This window comes from Erythranthe guttata, chromosome 1, assembly GCF_056151865.1.
Source record: "Erythranthe guttata isolate IM_541 chromosome 1, IM_541, whole genome shotgun sequence".
NCBI classification, from domain to species: domain Eukaryota; kingdom Viridiplantae; phylum Streptophyta; class Magnoliopsida; order Lamiales; family Phrymaceae; genus Erythranthe; species Erythranthe guttata.
In genome coordinates this window covers 2,865,748-2,888,228 of record NC_142533.1, presented here as the reverse complement: position 1 = coordinate 2,888,228, position 22,481 = coordinate 2,865,748, and the positions used below count along the sequence as shown (strand labels likewise).

Here is a 22,481-nt window from a genome sequence, read left to right as displayed (position 1 = left end):
TTGTACATTTTTTGTTCAGTTTTTCTTATGAAATGACATAATTACCCCCAACCGACCCACCACCATCATCATAATCTCTCTTCACTCCCCTTTTCTCTTTTGATTTTTTTGGAAAAATTGCAATTCAATCCCTTAATTTAAGTTTTACAAGTTAAGTAAAATTGTAATTTTGCCCCATATTTCATGTTATCTGATCTTATTCTATTTTATTGTAGGGTATATTTGTCTTTTTACGTACAGTCAATGTCTAAAATCATAATGGGTGTAGTGAGCTATTTAAAAATTTATACTGCAGGATTTTTGCTAATTTTTTCACATGGAAGTTTTTGGCAGATAATAATTACACATGGTTACTTTTCGAACATTACTCATATAAAAGGATTAACAAACTCTCACATGGATCATGCACATGCAACGAACGAGGTGGCAGCGGAAAACTTCCCAGTGACACGTGTCCTTCGCATAGTACACGAGAGAGAGAGAGAGAGAGAGAGAGCTTCGAAGTTCTCTCTTTCTAAGCAGAAAGAATTTAATCCGAAAATATATGGTATTTTTCTTGATTATATATTGGCTGGTTTTATGATAAATTTTAAAGATTTTGTGTTTCTCTTTCTGCTTTTGCAAGTTCTAAAGTGTTATTAATTGATCAAACAAAGTTTCTTTTTCAGCTGAAATCATAATCAATGTGAACAGAGAGCTCTATCTTGAATTAGGGTTGTGATCAGAATTAGGCAAATCTTGATCTTGTTAATTAATTAATCGTCCCGATTAAATAAAATAAACCGAGTAATTAATTATTTGTGCTTGTAGGAATATAATATGGCATATATGGTGCTCTAAAGTTAGATGGAAGGATTAAGTACTTGGAGATTTACTTTATTGCAATTGGAGGGTTTATTGATATGTGCATATAGAGTTTATGTATTCTATTAATCTTGAGATATAATTCTTGTCAATATTGAACCCTTTGCACATGAACAATTTCGAACATTCCGAAATGTTGCTTATATTCTTCGTCTTTGGTGTCGTCACATTGTTATCGGAAAAAACACGGTGAGTTTTAAATTCATTATCCAAACATTTTAAGATTTAATTCTAAAAATAGGACGTATGTAACAACTTATAAGCTCTCGAAACAACTTATCGTAGGAGCTTATCAGATATTTAAAATAAGCTTATGTGGTCTAAATATCTGTTATGTCCCGTTAGGATTTTTTATCGATTATTTCGGTTTTGGTGGGCATTTGGTAGCAATCGAAGACGCTAAAATGTCCTTTGATAAACTATATTCGAATGAAATAATAACAAAAATTGGTTATTTTCTCTTGAATGATGGTTAACCTTGAGATTGTTCGTTTATTTGTCAATAATCTCTTGAACGATGGTTAACGAAAATATAGTTTTTATCCCTCGAGTTTGCATTGATTTCTCATATGGTTCTTCATGTTCACAAAAAACACATTTGGTTCTTCATGTTTAAATGATTCAAACTGTTGGTCATTTCAGTAAATTTAACATTAGTCCGCCAGTTAAAGCAATGACGGGCACATACATGATTCCGTTAGCACTAACGGAAAATTGACGGAAGTGAGTTAAATTTTGAAAACATCAGGGACCAAATGTGTGTTTTTTTAACATGGAGGACCAAATGTAAAATTAATGCAAACTTGAAGGACCAAAATTGTAATATTCCCATTCATTCTTTAATGTATATTTTGTAAGATGTTTAATAATTTATAAATTGTTAACAAATAAAAATTTATTTAAAAATAAAATAAAATAAAGAAGATGACTGATTTCTAAAATATAAGCAGATGTTTAAATTATTTATTTATTATTTATAAATATATAAATTGTTAGTAATCTATTTTGATAAAAATATATTTATTATTTTCTTGTAACCGCCATACTAACTGCGTTCAATATATAAACACAATACAAGGAAAGAAAAGCCATAACACCGCCATTGTATTTTCCCTCCGATATTTGAATCTAACCCTGATTTATTCAATCGCCATCATCGGAATCGCCATCGCCGTTTATCTTCTCCGTTCTGACTCGATCTAACTCAGTTTTCTTCTCAATATGCCTCGGAGAAACTCCTGCGAAAACGTATTTTCTCGTTTCTCTCTTCATATCTGTCGGTTCATACTTGTCTGGATTGTGATTTTCTTTTTTTGTATGTAATTTTAGTTTCTTTGAAGTTCTTGTTGTTTCTTTGATCAATGGATTCTCCGAATTTGATTTATCTTCATCGAATTTTTTAATTATGTGATCTATTTGTGAAATTTCTCTGTTTTTCTTGATTATGTTTTTTTTTCCCATTTTTAATTTCGCAATACTTCAATATGTCCGTTCAAATTGATTGAATTTGTGAAATATATAAATAATATATGAAGCGATTTGTATATTTTGGTGTTTGTTATGTAATAAACAGGTTTGTGATTATGAATTAGGGCTCATACAATTGCATAAATTAGGGTCTGAAGAACTTAACTGATTGTCTTTTTTTTTTAATCTTCAATTGCAGTTGGACAGATTCATACCGAATAGATCCGCCATGGATTTCGATTTTGCTCATTACATGCTTACCGGTGGAAAGGTCGAAAAAGAAACCCTAGGAACATACTCTCCGTCCAAACATCTTTACAGAAAGCATCTTGCAGAAATATTAAACATGAACAGAACAAGAATCCTCGCTTTCAAGAACAAGCCACCACCCGCGGCAAACACTACCCACGATCCGTTTTCACCTCCCCCACAAACAAAATCCGTGAAACGGAGAAGACATATTTCTCAGGCGAGTCGAGTCATACATAAGTTTCGTATTTTCACATTCATAGTGTCTTGTTCTCGATATTTGCTAAACTTGTATTTATTGTTTTGTTGTTCGATTTGACAGTCTCCAGATAGGACTTTGGATGCTCCTGAAGTTGTAGATGACTTCTATCTGAATCTATTGGATTGGAGTAGCAGTAATGTTATTGCTGTTGCTTTAGGAAACTCTGTTTATTTGTGGAATGCCTTTGATGGTTCTACTTACGAACTTCTTTCGGTCGATGATGATATTGGACCTGTTACGAGTGTTAAATGGGCAGCAGATGGGAAATACCTTGCTGTTGGTCTAAACAATTCTCATGTCCAGCTGTGGGACACTTCATCTATTCGACTGGTACAATTCTTTACATCTCAGTTTCGATAATACTTATTTCGCTTAGCTTTGAAGCTATTGGTTTCAATTTGGTAATAACTGATCTCGTTTCGATAGATATTTTTTACAATGAATTTTGGATTCAAGACCTTTGGTTTCGCTCCCGACTAAATTTTTAAGTTAGTGTCGTCTTTATTGTGGATTAACTGTGTTGCTTCACATGGATTATCTGCTGTTGTTTCTGTACCTCGTTTTACACCCGACTTTCTTGAATTGCATATAAAAAACTTATGTGTTCTATTTTTACAGTTGAGGACTCTACAAGGAGGGCACAGATTAAGGGTGAGTTCACTCGATTGGAACAGTCACATTCTGACAAGTGGAGGAATGGACAGCACAATCTTCAACAACGACGTCAGAGTACGGGCCCACATAGTCAGCACATACAGAGGACACACTCAAGAGGTTTGTGGCTTGCAATGGTGTTCCTCAGGCCAGCAATTAGCAAGTGGAGGAAACGACAACTTACTACATATATGGTCTCTTTCAATGGCTTCTTCTTCGTCTTCTTCGAACTCTTCGAATCAATGGCTTCACCGATTGGATAGACACACTTCAGCAGTTAAAGCTCTTTCATGGTGTCCATTCCAGAGAAATCTTCTTGCATCGGGTGGAGGAATCGGAGATCAGTGTATAAAATTATGGAACACAAATACAGGGGCGTGTTTGAATTCGGTTAATACTGGCTCGCAGGTTTGTTCATTGTTGTGGAACACAAATGAAAGGGAGCTTTTGAGTGGTCATGGATTTAATGACAATCAGCTCACTCTTTGGAAGTACCCTTCTATGGTTAGAATTGCTGAGCTGCATGGTCACACTTCTAGAGTTCTGAGCATGGCTAAGGTATAATTGGAGTAAAAAATTAATTAGAATTTTTTTTTTCGTGTTTGGTTATTACATTGTGGATTTTTTTTTATATATATATAAATGGTTTTTTTTTTGTATTTTTGCAGAGCCCGGATGGGTGTAACGTTGCGTCTGTAGCGGGTGACGAAACACTGCGATTATGGAGTGTTTTTGGGACGACTCAGATTGGGAAAGCTGTGATTGAGAAGAAACAAGAGCCTTTCTCTAATGTACCTCGTATTAGATGAAACATTTTGCGATTTGGTAGATCGATTCGGACATACTTGTAAATAGTATAGGGAGGGTAAATTTTAATTCCATTTATTAATTAGAAAGGGGAATTTTTTATTTTATGAGGAAATGAAATGTTTGAATTTGTGATGATATATAATTATATATGTAATATATGTATGAGGTGCAGTTGCCATAAGAACTATCTGAATGGAGATATGAGTGGCTTTTTATTTTTATTTAATTTTGTAATTGAAGAGATCAATTTTTGTGTGCTTATGAAAATTCTAAGTTTCTGCAATCGATGAATGGTGAAAGATCAACAAGATCCAAATATCGAATAAATACAATTTTTTTTATTCAAGTCATAATTAATGTTCAAATAAGTAAACGAAGATGTTCGAATCACTCTTGAGTCTTGCCTACGCTAATAATATCACAGAGACAAACTTGTCTTGGCATTAACATACTTTTGAACAAGTGGTTCATACAGAGTATCAAGAACACTAGCAGATTTACAGTAACACGGTACAATAACTGCGAATCATAACTTACACTAACAATGGTCACTCGGAAATTTAAGCAAACACTTAATTTCATCTCTCTACATAAGATCAGTTTCGATAGCATCAAGTATGTTTAGTAAGGGACAATGGATTCTATGAGCTCTTGGAGTGGAGCAAGTTCCTTCTTGTCGATCAGTGTAAATTCCTGCACAGTAGATTCAGTTTTTTCAGTTACTGGACAGTGAACAGTATCCCCGTCTATTTTCAAGATTTAATAACTAGATGCAGGAGAAACCGAGTGCCGACATAGAAACGAGCATTCAGAATTTAAATGGGTTATTTTGGAAAAGAATACGACATTTTAAATTGGAAGAATCGGAAAACTTACACATGTGAACAGTATAAAGTGCTTGAAGCAGGTATTTAGATGGGCTTCTTCCTTAAGGCTCACAATCTTCTGAAAATGGGAGTGGTATATATGGGCATATACACGGAACAGACGTTTAAATATAGTCTTCACAACATCCCTGAAATTAGCAGGAAATGGTGCACCTACAAATACTCTTGTCAGTATTATGTCGCAACACAAAATATTACGAGAGAAAATGACGATCGGCGGGTAGGCTTATACAAGTAAAAGACATTGTTATATTGAACTAGACATCATCATTACCAAGCTTTTGAGGAAATAAGGACTCGTCATCTAACTGGGTTTCGATCCAGTCCATCAAATATTCGACATACTTGGGAGCCGAAACTTCGATAGGTTTCTTAATTTGTACGCCATCTGCCCATCTGTACTCATACCTGCAACATATTGTTCTTCAGGTCAGGAAAATTTCAATGTTTAATTTCTTGGTTTGTGGGTGTATAAGGTTAACAAGAACGAAAATCTAAAAATACAATAAAGAAAATTATAATAACTATGACATACTTAGGCCCGGCAGACATTGTAGGGCAGATCTCTGCCGTACAGAACTCTGTGAGGGTGCCATAGAGAAGATTCACCTGGTTGAAGAAATCTACAGCTGGAAATTAAAATCAAACAGTTGTTTCAATATTGGTCTACAGAATAAAGCTAATAGTATCAGACGAGGAAATAAAAGGAAGGAAAAAAAATACATTGTATAAATCCCTAATTCTTTTATCCATGTCATTGAGGAATATACGAAAAGATATAATGAAGAGATCCATGCAGCATCATGTCATATATAAAATACAAACCTTCTTATTAATGTGAAATTCACAAGCAGTAGCCAGTAGGCTCAAACAAATGGACAAGGGGAACTATATAACTTTACTTCGTCTGCTTGCTAATTTTCTTCACAAAATCAGTGAATCGAGTGTTTAGACTATTAAGTCCAAGTTTAATAAATCCTAATGCAAAGAGCACAGAATCGGAAAATGATAACATGTATATTTATTTATCTATATATGAAAAAATAAATGTTTATGTATGTATATACAGAGAGAGAAAGAGAGAGAGGGAGAGTACTGTTGACAGCAAGCCATTCATTGATATCTTCCCCTGGAGGCAGCCTTACAGCTTCTCTCAAGTTCCCACTCCCTAAAGTAGCATCGATATGCTTTCTAAGCTGTGCACCCTGAAGCATATAATCATATCAGATTCTATTATGCAGAACCGGTCCCTACTAAAATCAAGTCAAACATATACTGCAGGCAGAAATTGGTTATAGAACATTCAGAGAGCTAATATATTAGTATCATTCCTACTAAACGAATGACAAAGGCCGAAGTATTAATTAGCTGAACTTTTGCAGTATGTTTTCGCTCTTGGTGTAACGTCCTTAAAGTTACGGTTAACATGAAAGACAACAATAAACGACCTCAACAGCATGAAGTAAAAAAAAATTTGGAAAACTTAAGAATCAAAAGCTTTCACGGATGTCGGTCCATACGAGGAGAAAACACAGACTGCAGATATTGTAATCCTTAAAAGTTACATTACTAAATATGCCACTACGGTTCATCAAACGGAAGTTCGCTAACAACAAATCATGAGAGAGGGATCCAAAATACGTTTAGCTAAGCAAAGAAATCCACCTTACTGCCTGACGGAGCACTTTTTTTAGGGCGAAACGTTCTTTGATTCCTGTTGGAAGAAAACAGCAAATCAAATATTATAAACAATTGACGAATCCAACAAAAAAAAATCTCGATATTTCACACTAATTTCCTATACAATCAAAACGCAAAATTCAAATTCCATGGCGCACAATTCACACATAAATTGCTATGTACTATGTACCTTCAACCAATTGACGCACAAATAACATTTCCTAAATTCAAATTCATTAACCACATCGTCCTGCATCAAAAACTAATTATTCTTCAACAATTCCATCAGATCACACCAAAATGCATAGAACACGCGGAAGATCACGGACGACAAAAAAAAAAAAAAAGGCAACATATAACAAATTAATCGAATAAAAAAAAAAAAACAATAGATCTGACGTAAAGCAATTATTCGACAACAAATTACAATCATATAGAAAAAGTACTTTTTTTTCAGGAAATTACCTGCCAAGCCCAAAGAGACTCATCGCTGATACAGAGAGAGAGAGAGAGAGAGAGAGAGAGAGATTATGGAAAAGCGGTGATGATTCAGAGAGAGGATTATTCGTTTACGATGGGGGGTGGGGGTGTGGGGGTGGGGGTGGGGGTGGGGAAGAAGTTGGCACAAAAATTAGTGGAAGTGTCGAAAAAAGCTGTGGAGCACTGACTTTGCGTCCAATGAATAACAGAACAGCGCCAGGTTTCTGGTGGGGTTGCCGGGTGGGCCGGTGGCGATGCGGTGTATATAAATTAGTATACATATTATATTTGGTGCAAATTACAAGAAATTCCATGAAGTAATTACTAATTACGAAAATCTCCTTCGTGCCTGCGTAGTAACGAAAATCCTCATATGACCGTTTGAACTCACGGAAAATGTATTTTGTCCGTCTTACTCTTCTGTTGTTTGAAGAAAATAGAGGATAAATTATGAATCCCCTATATGATGTATAATTATGAAAATTCCCTCGTAGATGCGATTACATTGAATAAAAAAATTATAAATATGTAAGCAAAAAGATTACAAAACAAATAAAAACTTTAAATGTTACAAGATACATTTAATAATTATTTATATAATTTTTTGATGTGCATTTAGTTTTAAAGATTATATTACAATTTACCCCCAAGTAATTAATATCATTACATGTGCCACGTGATAAAGGGTAAAAAATTGATATTTTCAGAGGAATATTCCATAAAATCAAAAAGATTATGTTAAGAGTAACACAGTAGGGGATTGTGTAAGACGACAACATACCTTAGAGGCATTTTCGTAATTACTCAAACGTCATGGTTATTTTCGTAATTAGACTACCTTAGGGATTTCTTGTAATTTGCCCTATTATATTGAGTTAATTCATTATTCTAAACTTTTTTTTTATTGATATTTTTTTTTCCACCTGTATTATGAAATACAAAATACTACTTATACTTACAAATATAATTTTTGAAATAAATATAGAATATTTTAAATTGTTTCTGAAATTAAATATGAAATAACACAACTTGATTTGGGCCCGGTTGGGCCGGGCCAATAATAAGCCCAGGCTAGTGAAATATACTCTTAATTTCTAGAACACCTGAAATATAATGTAGTAATCCCTTACTCGCCAAGGGCCCTACTATGGAAGCCCTAATAAGAATTGGTTATGACTTGTGACAACAAATGCTAATTAATTTTTTTTTTAGACAAAAATAAATGTTAGAAGAACTAAATTAATTTTCATTCACATAGAAAGGTAGAAAATCTATTCAATTGGCCCCGCCCAAATAGGAGGCTAAACGAAGAAGCTTAGGAAGTCTTAAGTGACCTTAAGACGAAGATATAGGCAAAAAAAGTACGTACCACGACATCGACTGAAAAAACTCACTTGTAAGTTGTAACACGAGTGAGAGTGCTCGTCGGACCGTCCAACATGTTAGCGGTAAGCTCGCCCGAGTGCCCATTGAGTTGTTTAGGTTGCAGTCACTGCCACGTGCACCCCTAGTAATGATGGAATAATGGGGCATATGCCGCACTCTTAAAGCAAGTATAAACACAACCTTGAGGTACAGAAGAAGGTTAAGACACGTATATTAATTTATACATTGTCTTTCTTTATTCTTAATCTATATTTATTTCTTCTGCCCTGACTTACTTGAGTGTCGGAGTGCTAATGCCGGAAAATTCTTTTCCCAGCACTCAAAATTTTCAGGAACGGCTGTGCTTCCGCATACAAGTACTCAAAATACAAACTTATAGAAGTCACAAAACATTTTGCCCATATGCTAAATGCCATAATGGAATTTAATGCATGGAGTCCAACCATTCCCACTAATCAAAAACAACAAAAACAACAACTTGTTCTATCTTTGAAATTCATCTTTGTTAAAAATCAAGTTTGATCAAATTGTCTTGATGCAAAGTATGTTGGTTTTGGATCTTTGTTTCCAACTTGGAATCTCAAGAAAATAAAAATAAAAAAATCACTCAAAGGACAAATGTTGCATACTGTGGTCATCATTCTATTACAAGAGGTGTAACATCATTGGACCACCCCCCCCCCCCCCACACCCCACCCCCCACCCCCACCCCCCACCCCCAAAAGCCCAGAAATTATTTACACCCAAGAAGAGGCCACAGTCACCCAACCCCACCCAATCCCATGTTGCCTCCTCACCGCAACCATGTCCCCTCTAATCTGAGCACACAAAAAAACCAGTAATAATCTTTAAATATCCTTTCATTTACACCCCCAAGGTTTTGCCTTTTGCCAAGAAAATGCCCCCCCCATAGCACCTTCTACTTCTGTTGTGTACTTGTTGTAAGTCTCTCCAACCATCTTTGCTGCTTCTACTTATTAGTTTCAGTGTTTTACTTCTTAATAAATAAATAAAAAGATCCCATTTTTATTTTTCTGTGAGGTGTATCTTTCATGTTTGGACCAAACCCTAGATCTGTTTCCCTGTAGGTGAGATAAAGATTCCATCTTTTCTCTTACACACACACTTCTACTGTGTGTTCATTCATCTTCTTGAATTTGTGTGGCCATCTTTTTTTATTTTATCATATACATGTATATAAGTACAACCTGCCATTTTTTTTCTGTGTTTTTTATTTTGTTCCCATTTTGCCCTTCTGTAGGAGCTGCTAAAATCTTGCCTCTTTAAGAATAAAAATTCAGTCTTTAAGTAATTTATTTGCATGTGTGTATTTATTTATTTTGTTTACATGTTTGCTGAATCTAATCATGTTGATTGTGGATGCAGATTGCTTGGGAAGTAAAAGGAATACTATATATATTTATATATATATACTGAATTAATTTGGGTGTGGATTTAAGGGTGCCGAAAAAGAAAAAAAAAGATGAGTGGGACGGCTTCAACATCGGTGGCGGTGGGGGTGGGGATGGGGGGCGGAGGGGAGATGGGGTACGGTGGTTATAAGCCACCGTTCACAGCGGTGCAGTGGCAGGAGCTGGAGCACCAAGCTATGATATATAAGTACCTGGTGGCTGGCCTGCCGGTACCGCCGGACCTTGTTATGCCCATTCGCCGGAGCTTTGATGCACTCTCCGCCCGTTTCTTCCACCACCCTTCGTGTAATCATCTCACTTTGTTTTTTGCTCTCGTATGAATTCAGAAATTAACATGCTTATTTGCTTAAGTATTGGATGAGTTAGCTAGCTGTGTTAGGAAGTAGCTTTTTTTGTATGAAAATTACGACAGATTTCTTTCGGGATTCCTGTCTATGGTAGTTGGTTTTCCATTGGTGCTCGGAAGTTTTAAATCGATACAGGTGTTGGAATATTCCCTACAGAAAGTGCTTACATAAACATAGGTGATGTTTGCAAAAGCTTTTACATAAGGAGAAGTTAGTGATTATGTGTTAAGTTTTGGATCAGTGGTTATTTCTGTAAGTTGGGTGTGTTTGCAAATACTGTGAAAAATCAACTATAAGTAACCAAATAGAGAAGTCATAGTGTTTGCAATTTGCAAATAAGCTCTAATTTTTGGCTTATTTAGGTGAAATATCTAAATCGTCCTTGTAATTGGAATTTAAATTAGGAAGATAAGGGTTAAAAATGTCAAAATCTCTTTTTAGTTGGTTACATAAGTACTTTTAGATTAGAGAAGCATAAGCTAGTGATGCCAACTCTAAAAAAGTGATTATGATCCAAAAAAAGCTCATAATCAGTTTCAAAAAGCTTCTGCAAACGCCACCTTAAATGCTTTTGTGGCTAAATCGTAACTTATACGATGATTCTATAGACGCTTTATGTCTTGAATCCGAAGATCGTCATACTAAAACCTTTTTTTTTTCTTTTTTTTTTTCCCTTTCGAGCACTCATCTGATAAGAAATATCCATTAATGCAGTGGGCTACTGTTCGTATTACGGAAAAAAATTCGACCCGGAGCCAGGAAGATGCCGAAGGACAGATGGCAAGAAGTGGAGGTGCTCGAAAGACGCGCATCCAGATTCGAAGTATTGCGAGCGGCACATGCACAGAGGTCGAAACCGTTCAAGAAAGCCTGTGGAATCACATTCATCTACTCCTTCTTCTTCTACTTCTTCGCAGTCGTCACTATCGACTGCGATGATGTCACACCTATCTAGTGGTGGCGGCGGCGGTGGTGGTAGCAGCGGGATCTTCCAAGGCGGTGGGGGCCGCGGCGGCGGCGGAACCTTCCGGAGTGTTCCCGTGTATTCCGGTGTCGGTTCGGAAGGGTTGTCTTTTGGGAGCAGTGTTGCGAAGCTGCAGATGGAACCCATCTCGTACGGAATGGATGATAAGGAATTCAGGTACTTTCTTTGATTAAGCTGTCTTAATTAATAATTAATGGTGCTAATTACAAATGATAATACATGTTTTATTGTAAAACATGCACACGTTTAATTTTACGTTTTGGAACTCGATTGATGGCATAAATGTAGATATTTATTTGTGAAAAGCAAGAAATTAAAATAAATGTGAAATAAACAGGTACATGCACGGACTAACTCCCGATGCCGACGACAGTAGTTTCTCTCCGGAAGCTTCCGGAAGTCTCGGTTTGGGCTCTAATGCAGGAACAGCCGCCACCTGGCATCTCATGCCCTCTTCGAGCTCGTTATTGAAACAGAAATCAGATTCCCAATTATTGTTCGGCCATCAAAATAACTCTCACTCTTTCGAGTCCATTTCGCAGAGGCAGCAAGAGCAACAACAACAACATCCGGTTCATCCTTTCTTTAGCGAGTGGCCCACAACAAAGGAATCTTGGTCAACCCTCGAAGACCAAGATGGGTCCCACAAGAATATTCTCTTCTCGTCTACCCAACTTTCCATGTCGATTCCAAGGGCTTCTTTGGACTTCTCTACGAGGAGTGCTTACTCGCCAAACGGTGAGTCGGAAATAGTTATCAATATTTTATTTTCTAAAATGAGTAAACTTTAGCAATTACTAAGGTTCTATCAGTATTGTTGGTTTAACAAATCCAGACTCAAATATGGTTAAAATCACGTTTGGAGTTGAAACGGTAGTGGTATTAGTAAAACAGAAACTACATTTATCACATCCCCTGTTTTTATCGTAAATCTATTTTATCAGGAAAATTTTAAACGTTTAACACAAAAATAAGCTGAAAAGGAAAATTAGATTTTTTTAGGATGTTTGCAAACACCTCAGGTTTGAACAAATAAGCAATTCTCGAGCTTTACTCACAGGCATCAACTTCTACTTTTATAGCAGCTTTTGCAAAAATCACTTGACATTAATTAATGCTTCTTATTTGTTGATAAGCAGATGCTTGATGGAAGATGATTGGATCAATAAAAACCGATCCATATATCGCTGCGCTTGCTCTGATTGATGTCGTATTTCGAGGACTTGTGTCGTTTGTATGAAATTAATGTACACCTAATAGTTGATGACTTAATTTGTTTGTTTTTTTTTTCTTTTTTTTTTTTTTTTTTTGAATTTTGCTGTCATTGGCATTTAGCATTCTCCTACGTTGAACTCGGGTATGTAATGAAAAACATATGCATTAATAATAAAAGTCTCTGTCTCTCTTTTGTTCAAAGCTGTCGTCTGTAATAAAATGATGGAGTTTGTGAATATTCAGCTTTGATCTCTACTACGAATATGTGGTCTAATATTACGTGTATCGTGTATTGTTAGTTTTGATCACTTACGTACACACGAATGTGTGTTGTGTGTGACGGTAACGATGGTCAACGAAACCTAATCATAATCGGCACAACTTACACTGTAATATAGCATATGCAATTACGAAGAAATCAGAAAACTCGAGTTTGAATTTGTCAATTTTTTCCTGCTTTTCTTGTACATAGTCTAGTTCAAGCTTCATCAATCGGTAGACGAGCAATTTCAGAATTCGACTGGCTATGGGGAATACATCCAAGTGTAGGGAAAAAAACAGTTTCAAATAAACCACAATTAACAGACAGATTCACATAAAATTCAATGAATTAAACACTTTTTCTTTTTCATCCACAAAAGTCAGATTCACTACAACACTTGCCTAAGGTTAAAGAAAACCCTTCACAAAATTTATTCGATCGTAACAAACTAGTACAGGTTCTTCAATCAAACCTCGGACAATCAGCCTCAATCCCCTCATTTCCAAGAAACGCAAAACAGGAAATCTTCGCCACCTGGCAAAACCAACAGATCAAATACGGCGCTTCTTCGGTCGACGGCATCCGTTATGCGGTTTCCTAGTAGTGTCCTCCACATACACAACAGGATTTGTATCTCCTCGTGAGTTAGTGTACCCATCTTTAAAGCTGAGAATCGCTTCCTTCTTTCTCCTGAAAAACGTAAACCCGTTCACCTTCACAACAACAGACTTCGTCTTCATTTGCCTCACTTTACGCCCAATATCTTCCGCAGCTGCTTCCCCAGCATACCGGCTAAGCTTACCTGCTTTCCCAGCTAATTTCCCAGCAGAAACCCCGATTTTCTTGTTCCCTTTCGAATCCGTAACAGTGACAAACGCATTATTACGCATCAGCTTTATGTGGACTATATCAGCATTCGACTCCACTGCTTCGTAATTACCAAAGTTTCCATTTCTCCTATCCTGTGAATATCCCTGGCCATAGTCTCTAAATCTAGGAGTGAACCCCCTGACTTGAGGCTGATATGATCGAGGTCCATCATTTATACCGTCTTGGAGTAATTCCTGAACAACGTCTATAGACGAGTTACTTCCTGCTTCGAACTCGGCTTTTGTTCCAGAATGTATGGAACTCCTCAAGTTCAGAGCATACGGCAAAGAGGCATTCTCCGCCACTCTTACCAAACCTAACTTCACACACAGATTTCCCAAAATCGAAGATTCAAAATGGGAATTCTTAGTCAACCCTGTGTCACATGTACGGCAAAAGCACAATGAGTATTTAGCCTTTTTGAAGAAGGGCAGCTATATGATACAAATTGCATGTTATCCAGGATGGTACAACTCCCCCAACTTCTTGATTAATAATTCGATCATACATTATCATGCTCATTTGGAAAACGACAAAGGCTACAGTTGGATGTTAGTTACTCGTATGGTTGGGTTCAGAAATATCATTGCATGGAAAAGCTGGTAAACCATAGCTATCATACATAAGATTGCACATATTGTTACAAAACGAGTTTCATCCAAGAATTACGCTTCTAAAGACTCAGAATTAGAATAAAGCAGGGAATTAATTGTTTCCGAATCGACTGAGAACAAGGGAGGCAAGTTAAAGGTGATGAATTTTAAACCAAACTATTTATACAAAACACAAAGCCCCACCACTACAATATCACCTACTTGGTTCTTTTTTTTTCTTTTCCACCGGCACAAGTAATCAAACGACGCCGATCTAAACAAACCATGTGCAGAAAAAGGAGACGCCCAATCGTAAGGGGAACCATCCCAGATTGTGCCAATAAAACCATTTTTTGCAAATTACTTGATTTATTGTTCAAAATCTACATTTCACTTTGCATCTTCAATAAACTTTGCTCTTCAATCAATCACAACCCCAAAACGAATTACAATTACTTGCGCTTCACTAAATTTGCTTTTGCAATTTAGTATATAAATTCACCAACAAAAAACAATGTACTGAAAAGAGTCGCAAATCGCAGTATATATAAATTAGAAAACAACATTTCTCAGAAGAGAAGAGTAACAGATGAACAAACAACAGAAGAATTTTTACTCAGAACAGGAAAAAAAAAAAGAGATACAAACCAACCGGAAAAAGCTCGAGCGTTTTGGGGGAATTGGGAAAACGCATCGAAAGGGCGAGAGGATCCAGATCCATGTACCCGGGGAGCTAGCTTGTAAGACCCGACCCGTATAGTTGATTCGAGAAGAGATCTTCGGAACATCGTTTTCTGGGTTTCAGAGATTTGGTTTGAACCAGAGCGAGTGAGAGAGAGATTGATTTATGGTTGAAGGTTTTTAGGGTTTATTATTTGGGGAAATATGCAATACCCCCCTCATTTGAAAAATATTTTGAATTAAACCCAATTGACTTTAAAGATTTTTCCCATAACCCAAATTCTAATCTAAATTAGTGAGACCCCCTTATCAGATATGATAAGACTAAAATGCCCCTATGTGTTAGGGTTTTAATTTTATTCCTCACACGTTCACACTCTTTCTCTCACGTTCACTCTCTCTCTCTTTCTTTTTTTTTTTTATTTTTTTTTTATTTTTCTTTGCAGATCTGTATTACCGCCGGCGCTATCCATCGAGATTTACACCGGTGCCGCCGTTCTCCTTCGAGATTTACACCGGCGTCGCCGCCCTCCTTCTCCGTTTCACACCACCGCCATTATCCACTTACCTAACCGCCGATCACAGCCGCCGCCTAGGGTTCCGCCGTCAAACCTCCCAAAAAACTCATGTTGTATGGATATGTAGGTCTGTGTGTGTGTGTGAAATATTGTCTCTCTCTTTCTCTGTTATGTTTTTTTTTTCTTGAGATATGTCTCTTGTGATTTTTAGATTTTTGGATCTCTTGCGACTTTGTATGTGGGTCTGTGTGTATATGTGTGAAATGTATGTGTGTGTGTGTGTGTGTTTTGTATATGCGTGTGTGTGTTCTGTATATGTGTGTGTGAAATATTGTATGTGTGTGTGTGTGTGTGTTCTGTATATATGTGTGTGTGTGTGTGTGTGTGTGTGTGTGTGTGTGTGTGTGTGTGTGTGTGTGTGTGTGTGTGTGTGTGTGTGTGTGTGTGTTCTGTATATGTGTGTGTGTGCGTGTGTGTGTGTGTGTGTGTGTGTTCTGTATATGTGTGTGTTATGTATATGCGTGTGTGTATTTTGTATATGTGTGTGTGAAATATATGTATGTGTGTGAATGTGTGTTCTATATATGTGTGTGTGTGAAAGTTGTTTTGTGCATGTGTTTTATTTCTGTATTTTTTGAATTTTTTTTTTCTTTTTCAGATATGTATTACAGTTTTAGATTTGAACAACGGTAGTAATATGACTATAGTTATATTTGAATATGACTATTGTTGAATATGACTGTAGTCATATTCGAATATGTTCCATATTATTGTTTCATGTTGATTTGTAATAACAAGATTCAAATTATGATTTTTTGTGTGGATGTTGATTGGATTGTTTTCGTAAATAATAGACAATCTTCGTTGTCGTCTTTTTTTTTTTTCCAAATAGAACAGCAGTAACATGACTATAACATGACTATAGTCATATTCGAATATGACTATTGTTGAATATGGCTGTAGTCATATTCGAATATGTTTTATCTTATCGTTTCAAGTTGACTTAGAATACCAAGATTGAATTGTGATTTTTTTTGTGGATGTTGATTGGATTGTACCACACAATATAATCGGATTTTTTAAGTTAAAAATGTAAAAAACTGCAATATAAAAAAAGAATATGACTACAATTGAAATAGTCACATATAGTCACATTCGGCCTAATAAATCTGTTGAGAAAAAAAAATCAATTTTTTGTTTTAAAAAAAAAATATTTTTATTAAAAAAATATTAAAAAAATATTAAAAAAAATAAAAAAATAAAAAATGCTTATATCCGAAATAATAAATAAAAATTAATTTTTTTTATTTGGTTGCAGATTTTTAGGAATTAGGAAAAAAAATAAAAAAAATGAATAATTAGAACAAAATGTGCTAATTGATATAAGGGTAGTATTGGGAATAAAATTTCTAAGGGTTTATCACAAAGAAAGATTTAAGGGCTGGACATATCACCATTTATTAGCGAGATGAGGGGCTTATCGCTAATGACCCCTTATTATTTTTAGCATTTCCATCAATTTGTTATATTGCTTTACTCTTGTTTTACATTTTCTTATTAATAATAAAATTTTATTAATTTAGCTGAAATATTAATTAATCGATAAATTAATAATTACCACTCCCTTTATATAACGTTGACAGAATTTAGATGTAGAAAACATTCATATGCATTATGCAATATAATCTCGATATATTAATAATCTTGTATAGATAATAATTTCTTGCGATCTGACTCGGTGAAAACATGTTAATACTAACTCAATAATCGAACATATAATTTGCGAAATTAATAGAATTTCTCTAATCTTGGTTGTCCGAATTTATAGAGGTGTAACTGAATATAGATGAATTATCATAACAAAGAAATGTCAAATATCACTTTATTATCTCAAAAAGTTATTTAAAAAAAATGGTAAATATGATAAACAATTGGTGAAGAAATATTAAAAAGACAATGACATTAATAAAAAAATTCATTGAATTGTGAGGAAGAATTTTTTCAAAAGTTGTTGCTAAGTTGCAAAAATTAGAGATGAATTTAAAGTGGCATTAAGTAATAAAGTCTTTGTTAATTAATTATAAATGCACTATATATTTCATGGGGCTTTTAAATACATAATCTCACAAAGTTAAAGAATTATTATTGATTTATTTTGGGAACATTACAGTTTACATCCCTCAAGTTTGCATTGATTTCACATTTAGTCACCCATGTTCACCAGAACACATTTGGTCCTTCATGTTACAATAATTTAACATTTTTGGTTATTTCCGTCAATTTACCGGTAATTCGTCAGTTAAGGCAGTGACGGCACAAGGTTGATTCCGTTAGTACTGACGGAAAATTGACGTAAATGACTAAAAGTGTTGAATTGTTGAAATATGAGGGACCAAATGTGTTTCTTATGAATATTGAGGACCAAATGTGAAATTTGTGCATACTTGAGGGGTGAAAATTGTATTGTTCCCAATTTATTTTATTGTCCTTATAGAAATGATTCGTTTGTGCTCAAGGAGAGAATAGTTTTCTCTGTGAACAGCATTAACGACGTCGTTTCCGAAGCAACTATTATTCATCTGCACTGCCGATTCACTCAGGTGTGTGTGTGTGTGTGTGTGTGTGCGTGTGTGTGTGTGTCCGCGAATTTGTTGTTAGTATCTTCATTTTAGAGATTTAAGGAGTATAATTCATACAGGTTGGCTTCTTAGCTATATAATTACTGGAAATTCTCTCATATGGTTTTGCTGTTGAGGTGTTTTTATATTAGCTAGGTTTCATAGAAGCCATTAAAATAAAGCTGTGTGATAATTTTTCTCTATTTTGTTTCAGATGTTGAATAGAAGAAGGGGTTTTCTTTTTGTTAACTTCTTGCAAGATCTGTTGAGTTCCTCCACCAAATTGATACCAAGATGTCGAATTGTATGATAATTGTAGGCTTCGTTTACTTCTTTTGTTGGTAACTGTTGCTTCTGATTCTGAAAGGTTTTACGTAATCATCGATAGAATATATCAATCAATACCTATTATTCTCTGAGCTTACATGTATCGACAAGTTTGGCCGGCCTCCGAACCTTTGAATTTGTATAATCTATTCGGTTTTAGTATATTTAACTTGAAGAATTCTATGGTAGAATCTATTGTTCTGCAGTTGAATTCCTCGATTAAAGATTTCCTGCAGTTTAGGTTTGAGCTCTAATCGATATCGACTGTAGGTGGCAAAAGGAGTAAAGGGACAACTCCAACAGCTCAACCAGGATTTTCTCACAGTTGAAGAAATCGAGTCTTCATTGCCAATGCCATGAATATCTTGCTGAATTGGGTATAATCATAATACAGTTTTTTTTTTCATATGTAGTTCTTTGTCGTGCCTTGTGCTAAAATAATTACTATTTAAAGAATTGATAAGTTACCAAAAATAGTGCGATTTTGGTATTTGCAGGAGCAACAGCGCTGAGATGGTGTACATTATCGAGTAGCGGGGTCTAAGTGCGTGGTCATCATTGGACCGTACAAAGATTTTGGAACTACCAGGTACGTAACAAGTGATTTAATGGATGGTAATTTTGGAATTAAGGGTTTATCAACTGACTTTGTGTTGTTGCCGAACAGCTAATTTCATTTTTTTTTTTTTTTTGTTTCTTTATGTTTTTCTCCTTCCATAAGTATGCATTACACTTTATATATTAATCAACTCCCAACCTTTACGACATCACGTGCCTCCTGAGTTAATGCACCTAAAGATAAGTTTTACCAATAGTACTTTCTGAGCCGTGTTCGTTTTACCTAACATTGCTTTAGGTTTATTAGGTCGTTTCAACTTTTAGTTTTTTGACACGTGTCATTTCTCCGACATGATTATTTTCCTCAAAATATGCAAGCAGAGTGGGGTTATCTTTTCGGGCAGTTTTGGTATTTACAGGAGTTACGGGGCTTGGATGGTATAGATTGAGAAGTAGTGGGGTCAAAGGCGCGTGGTGGTTTTTGGAATTAAGGCTTATCAACTGACTTTGTGTGTTCATTGCTGTGGGGAACAGATAAGTCCATTGTTTTTGTTCCATATTATATTTATGGCTTTTCCTTTCGTAATATATGCATGACGCACCCAAAAAGTGAAGTTTTAACCGATAGCTTTTCTTAGCCGTATCGATTTTAGTATGATTTTTTTTTGTAGATCTTTCCGTAATATACGCAATGAACTCTTAACCTGCATTGTACTAAGTCCCTCTTAATTTAATACGCCTAAAAGAGAAGTTGCGCTAGATTCCTCTGTTGTCTTGGCTAGGCGCACTAAATGTAAGACGTGACGTAAGGAACGGCAACTTTGTTATTAAGGCTTTTAGTAACTGACTTTATGTGTTTGTCGTTGTCGGGAACAACTAAGTCCAATGGTTTTGTTTCTTTATGTTTCTGGTTTAACCTTCCGTAAAATATGCACGTCGTTTTATGTATAAATGAACTCCTAACATTTATTGCACCACGTGCCACCTAATTTAATGCACCTAAAAGTGAAGTTTTAATCGGTAGCGCTTTCTGAGCCGTGTTGATTTAACCACCATCACCTGAGGTTTATTAATTCCTCTTGGCTTATAGATTTTTGACACGTGTTGGTTCACCGACATGATTATTTTTCCTTAAAATATGCGAGCGCATGGCCTAGACGCACATGAGTTTGAGTGCATTAAGGCATTGGAGTGTGAATGGAACAAAAATGTGGATGTATGGTTAGAGTTGGGTTGGGTTGTTTTTTGGGGGCAATATTGGTATTTTCACGAATTGCGGCGCTTGCATGGTACGTACGAGAAGTAGTGGGGTCAAAGGCGAGTAAGGAGTGACGTAAAGTATGATAGTTTTGGAATTAAGGTTTATCAACTGACGTTGTGTGTTCGTTGCTATCGGGAACAGCTAAGTCCATTTTTTTTCGGTTTATTTATGTTTTTTTCTTTTTCCTTCCGTAATATACGCATAAAGCTTTTGTACGTAAGTGAACGCCTAACCTTTACTGCACCACGTGCATCCTAATTTAGTACGCCTTAAAAGAGAAGTTTTAACCGATAGCGCTTTCGAAGGCGTAATTGCTTTTGACTTTGAGTTTTTTCTGACACGTGTCAGTTCACCGACACGATTATTTTCCTCGAAATACGCAACCGAATGAACTGATTCACGGATATAGTAGCTGTTTAAATAGCTAAATATTTTTCCCTAATGTGTGCTTACTGAAGGATTCTGAACTTGCGTTTATCCTTCGTCTCTCGGTTATCTCTTTCTTGAAAAGTACTTCTGTTGTATAACTGTATAATGTAAGGTTTTCATAATTATGCTCTTTTTTTTTTCCTCTTTTTTTTTTTTTGTAGCTGAAGATATGTACTCATGTCGTGGTTTCCAATTCAAAACGAATAAATGACGACGAGGAAAAGAAATACCCAAAGCCAGAAGAATTATATCTGATTTCACCTGCCAAATCATTTGACCTGTCGGAAAGATATCGACAGATATATATGTATATATATATATATATATTAGGTTTCCCGCGAATTACTAATGCAGGTATATTATTTCTTACCGTTCAACACACTGCTCCTTGATCGATATGCTGTTGTCACAGTAGGAAACATCTTACCTTCAATTTAACTCTGCATTTCGTTCAGGCATTTTTGCGTGTATTTGTGCTGTGAAGATTTTCGGATCTGCCAAGCTAACCAGGAGATTGTTTGCATGTAATTGAGATCAATATTGTTTATAACATATTTGCATACATTTTCCTTCTGTTGGTCCAAATCTTACAGAGATGATGTCGAAATTCCTTTGGCAGCACGATTCGTATTTCTTCCAGATGCTACACCCGATGAAATAATAACAAACACTTCCATGTGTATTTGCATTTAATAGGTTGTTATTTATATAAATTTATTGTTCAAAACGACTCGATATATTACAGCAGGTGTAGCATCTCGTAAACATGCAAAAAGAACACAATGTTTGTGTATGATATAAAACAACAATTCCAGTCGTGATTTCATGTAATATTCGATACTCGTTTCTTTGCTCTTATTCTTTCTGAAATATTATTATTATTTTTTTTTTGAAATTTATAAATGATAAAATTCAATTTTGTTGGATAATATTACTCTTGAAATTGTCACATTTTATACATAGACCAAATCAAATTGTAGCAAATGCTACACTTGATAAAACACATTCAAATATATATATATTATGTTATATTTTCACGATAAAGTATTTATTTTAATATATAATATCATACCTAACCAAAAAAATTAAATAAATACCCTAAATAAAAATAAATAAATAAAATATCCTAAAAATGACACAGTGCCCCATGTGCCATCTCTGAAAACGTAACGACCATTTTCCTCACTGTGACAAACAAACCCCCCGTAAATTTAGTACTTCTCTTCATTTTCCAACGTGTCATTTATTGCGGTATGCGTCACCCGAGCGTTGCGTGTTCAACATGCGAAGCGCCACGTCACCTCATTTTTGGTGGATACGGGACCCACCAGAAACCCCGCCTACGTGGCAGCATGGGTCAGTCCACGTGTCAGCATCTCAAATCCCCGGACTTACAGACACAGTAGAACAGGTTAATTTCCGTTTCTCATTTTCCGGCGAAGCTCTATATGTATAAAGTAAATACAAAATAAAAAAGCAAGAAGCAAGTACGAGGACACGTGTCGGTTACGGGCAGCTAGGGCAGGGAAGACGGGCAGGGCAGATACCATGCTTACAGAGGTGGCAAGATGCTTGTATGAGAATACACAAATGGAAGAAGCTGACCCAACACGTAGCACTCACACTAATCTATAATTTCGACACC

General features: G+C 35.6%; 4 protein-coding genes and 1 long non-coding RNA gene across 9 annotated transcripts; 3 read left to right on the top strand and 2 right to left on the bottom strand.

The window, feature by feature from the left end:
* Positions 1-1,954: 1,954 nt before the first annotated feature.
* LOC105973598 (cell division cycle 20.1, cofactor of APC complex) lies at positions 1,955-4,589 on the top strand. The gene is made up of 5 exons (XM_012998632.2): positions 1,955-2,112; positions 2,531-2,800; positions 2,903-3,172; positions 3,461-4,054; positions 4,165-4,589. Exons 1-5 carry the CDS (start codon positions 2,086-2,088, stop codon positions 4,303-4,305), a joined length of 1,302 nt encoding a protein of 433 aa, XP_012854086.2. The 5' UTR covers positions 1,955-2,085; the 3' UTR covers positions 4,306-4,589.
* Positions 4,590-4,724: 135 nt separating this feature from the next.
* LOC105973828 (MOB kinase activator-like 1A) lies at positions 4,725-7,456 on the bottom strand. The gene is made up of 7 exons (XM_088816981.1): positions 7,339-7,456; positions 6,859-6,907; positions 6,290-6,398; positions 5,729-5,822; positions 5,468-5,601; positions 5,183-5,346; positions 4,725-4,999 (listed from the first exon to the last, which is right to left on the bottom strand). The coding sequence occupies exons 1-7, from the start codon at positions 7,359-7,361 to the stop codon at positions 4,928-4,930; spliced, it is 645 nt and encodes a 214-aa protein (XP_088673107.1). The 5' UTR covers positions 7,362-7,456; the 3' UTR covers positions 4,725-4,927.
* A 2,280-nt stretch (positions 7,457-9,736) lies between these two features.
* Positions 9,737-12,912, top strand: LOC105973755 (growth-regulating factor 3). 2 transcript variants are annotated; one of them, XM_012998795.2, is made up of 5 exons: positions 9,737-9,827; positions 10,126-10,457; positions 11,234-11,660; positions 11,842-12,242; positions 12,644-12,912. In XM_012998795.2, exons 2-5 carry the CDS (start codon positions 10,223-10,225, stop codon positions 12,649-12,651), a joined length of 1,071 nt encoding a protein of 356 aa, XP_012854249.2. In that variant the 5' UTR covers positions 9,737-9,827; positions 10,126-10,222; the 3' UTR covers positions 12,652-12,912. The 2 variants fall into 2 exon arrangements, with proteins under 2 accessions (XP_012854249.2, XP_088673133.1); XM_088817007.1 differs by having other exon boundaries at positions 9,767-10,457.
* Positions 12,913-13,309: 397 nt separating this feature from the next.
* NFD3 (Ribosomal L18p/L5e family protein) lies at positions 13,310-15,321 on the bottom strand. Its single transcript, XM_012998796.2, has 2 exons — positions 15,097-15,321; positions 13,310-14,227 (listed from the first exon to the last, which is right to left on the bottom strand). The coding sequence occupies exons 1-2, from the start codon at positions 15,230-15,232 to the stop codon at positions 13,533-13,535; spliced, it is 831 nt and encodes a 276-aa protein (XP_012854250.2). The 5' UTR covers positions 15,233-15,321; the 3' UTR covers positions 13,310-13,532.
* A 2,798-nt stretch (positions 15,322-18,119) lies between these two features.
* On the top strand, positions 18,120-21,683 carry LOC105972648 (uncharacterized). Of its 4 annotated transcripts, none has more exons than XR_016030922.1 (6): positions 18,136-18,243; positions 18,476-18,565; positions 18,859-18,965; positions 19,086-19,177; positions 20,998-21,190; positions 21,292-21,683. It is a non-coding gene; the product is annotated as an uncharacterized LOC105972648 (long non-coding RNA). The 4 variants fall into 4 exon arrangements; XR_016030923.1 differs by having other exon boundaries at positions 18,476-18,576; XR_001174155.2 differs by lacking the exon at positions 18,476-18,565 and having other exon boundaries at positions 18,120-18,243.
* Positions 21,684-22,481: the final 798 nt, after the last annotated feature.

What these genes read in the sequence shown, in the direction of transcription:
- LOC105973598 (XM_012998632.2), top strand. Translation starts at nt 2,086, where the DNA reads ATGCCTCGGAGAAACTCCTGCGAAAAC. An exon ending in GGAGAAGACATATTTCTCAG is followed by an intron (nt 2,801 to 2,902) that starts GCGAGTCGAGTC and finishes TCGATTTGACAG; the next exon opens with TCTCCAGATAGGACTTTGGA. An exon ending in GAGTTCTGAGCATGGCTAAG is followed by an intron (nt 4,055 to 4,164) that starts GTATAATTGGAG and finishes GTATTTTTGCAG; the next exon opens with AGCCCGGATGGGTGTAACGT.
- LOC105973828 (XM_088816981.1), bottom strand. Translation starts at nt 7,361, where the DNA reads ATGAGTCTCTTTGGGCTTGGCAG. An exon ending in ACAATGTCTGCCGGGCCTAA is followed by an intron (nt 5,602 to 5,728) that starts GTATGTCATAGT and finishes AATATGTTGCAG; the next exon opens with GTATGAGTACAGATGGGCAG. An exon ending in CTTATTTCCTCAAAAGCTTG is followed by an intron (nt 5,347 to 5,467) that starts GTAATGATGATG and finishes GAGTATTTGTAG; the next exon opens with GTGCACCATTTCCTGCTAAT.
- LOC105973755 (XM_012998795.2), top strand. Translation starts at nt 10,223, where the DNA reads ATGAGTGGGACGGCTTCAACATCGGTGGCGGTGGGGGTGGGGATGGGG. An exon ending in TTTCTTCCACCACCCTTCGT is followed by an intron (nt 10,458 to 11,233) that starts GTAATCATCTCA and finishes CCATTAATGCAG; the next exon opens with TGGGCTACTGTTCGTATTAC. An exon ending in ATGGATGATAAGGAATTCAG is followed by an intron (nt 11,661 to 11,841) that starts GTACTTTCTTTG and finishes TGAAATAAACAG; the next exon opens with GTACATGCACGGACTAACTC.
- NFD3 (XM_012998796.2), bottom strand. Translation starts at nt 15,232, where the DNA reads ATGTTCCGAAGATCTCTTCTCGAATCAACTATACGGGTCGGGTCTTAC. An exon ending in AAACGCTCGAGCTTTTTCCG is followed by an intron (nt 14,228 to 15,096) that starts GTTGGTTTGTAT and finishes CATGTGACACAG; the next exon opens with GGTTGACTAAGAATTCCCAT.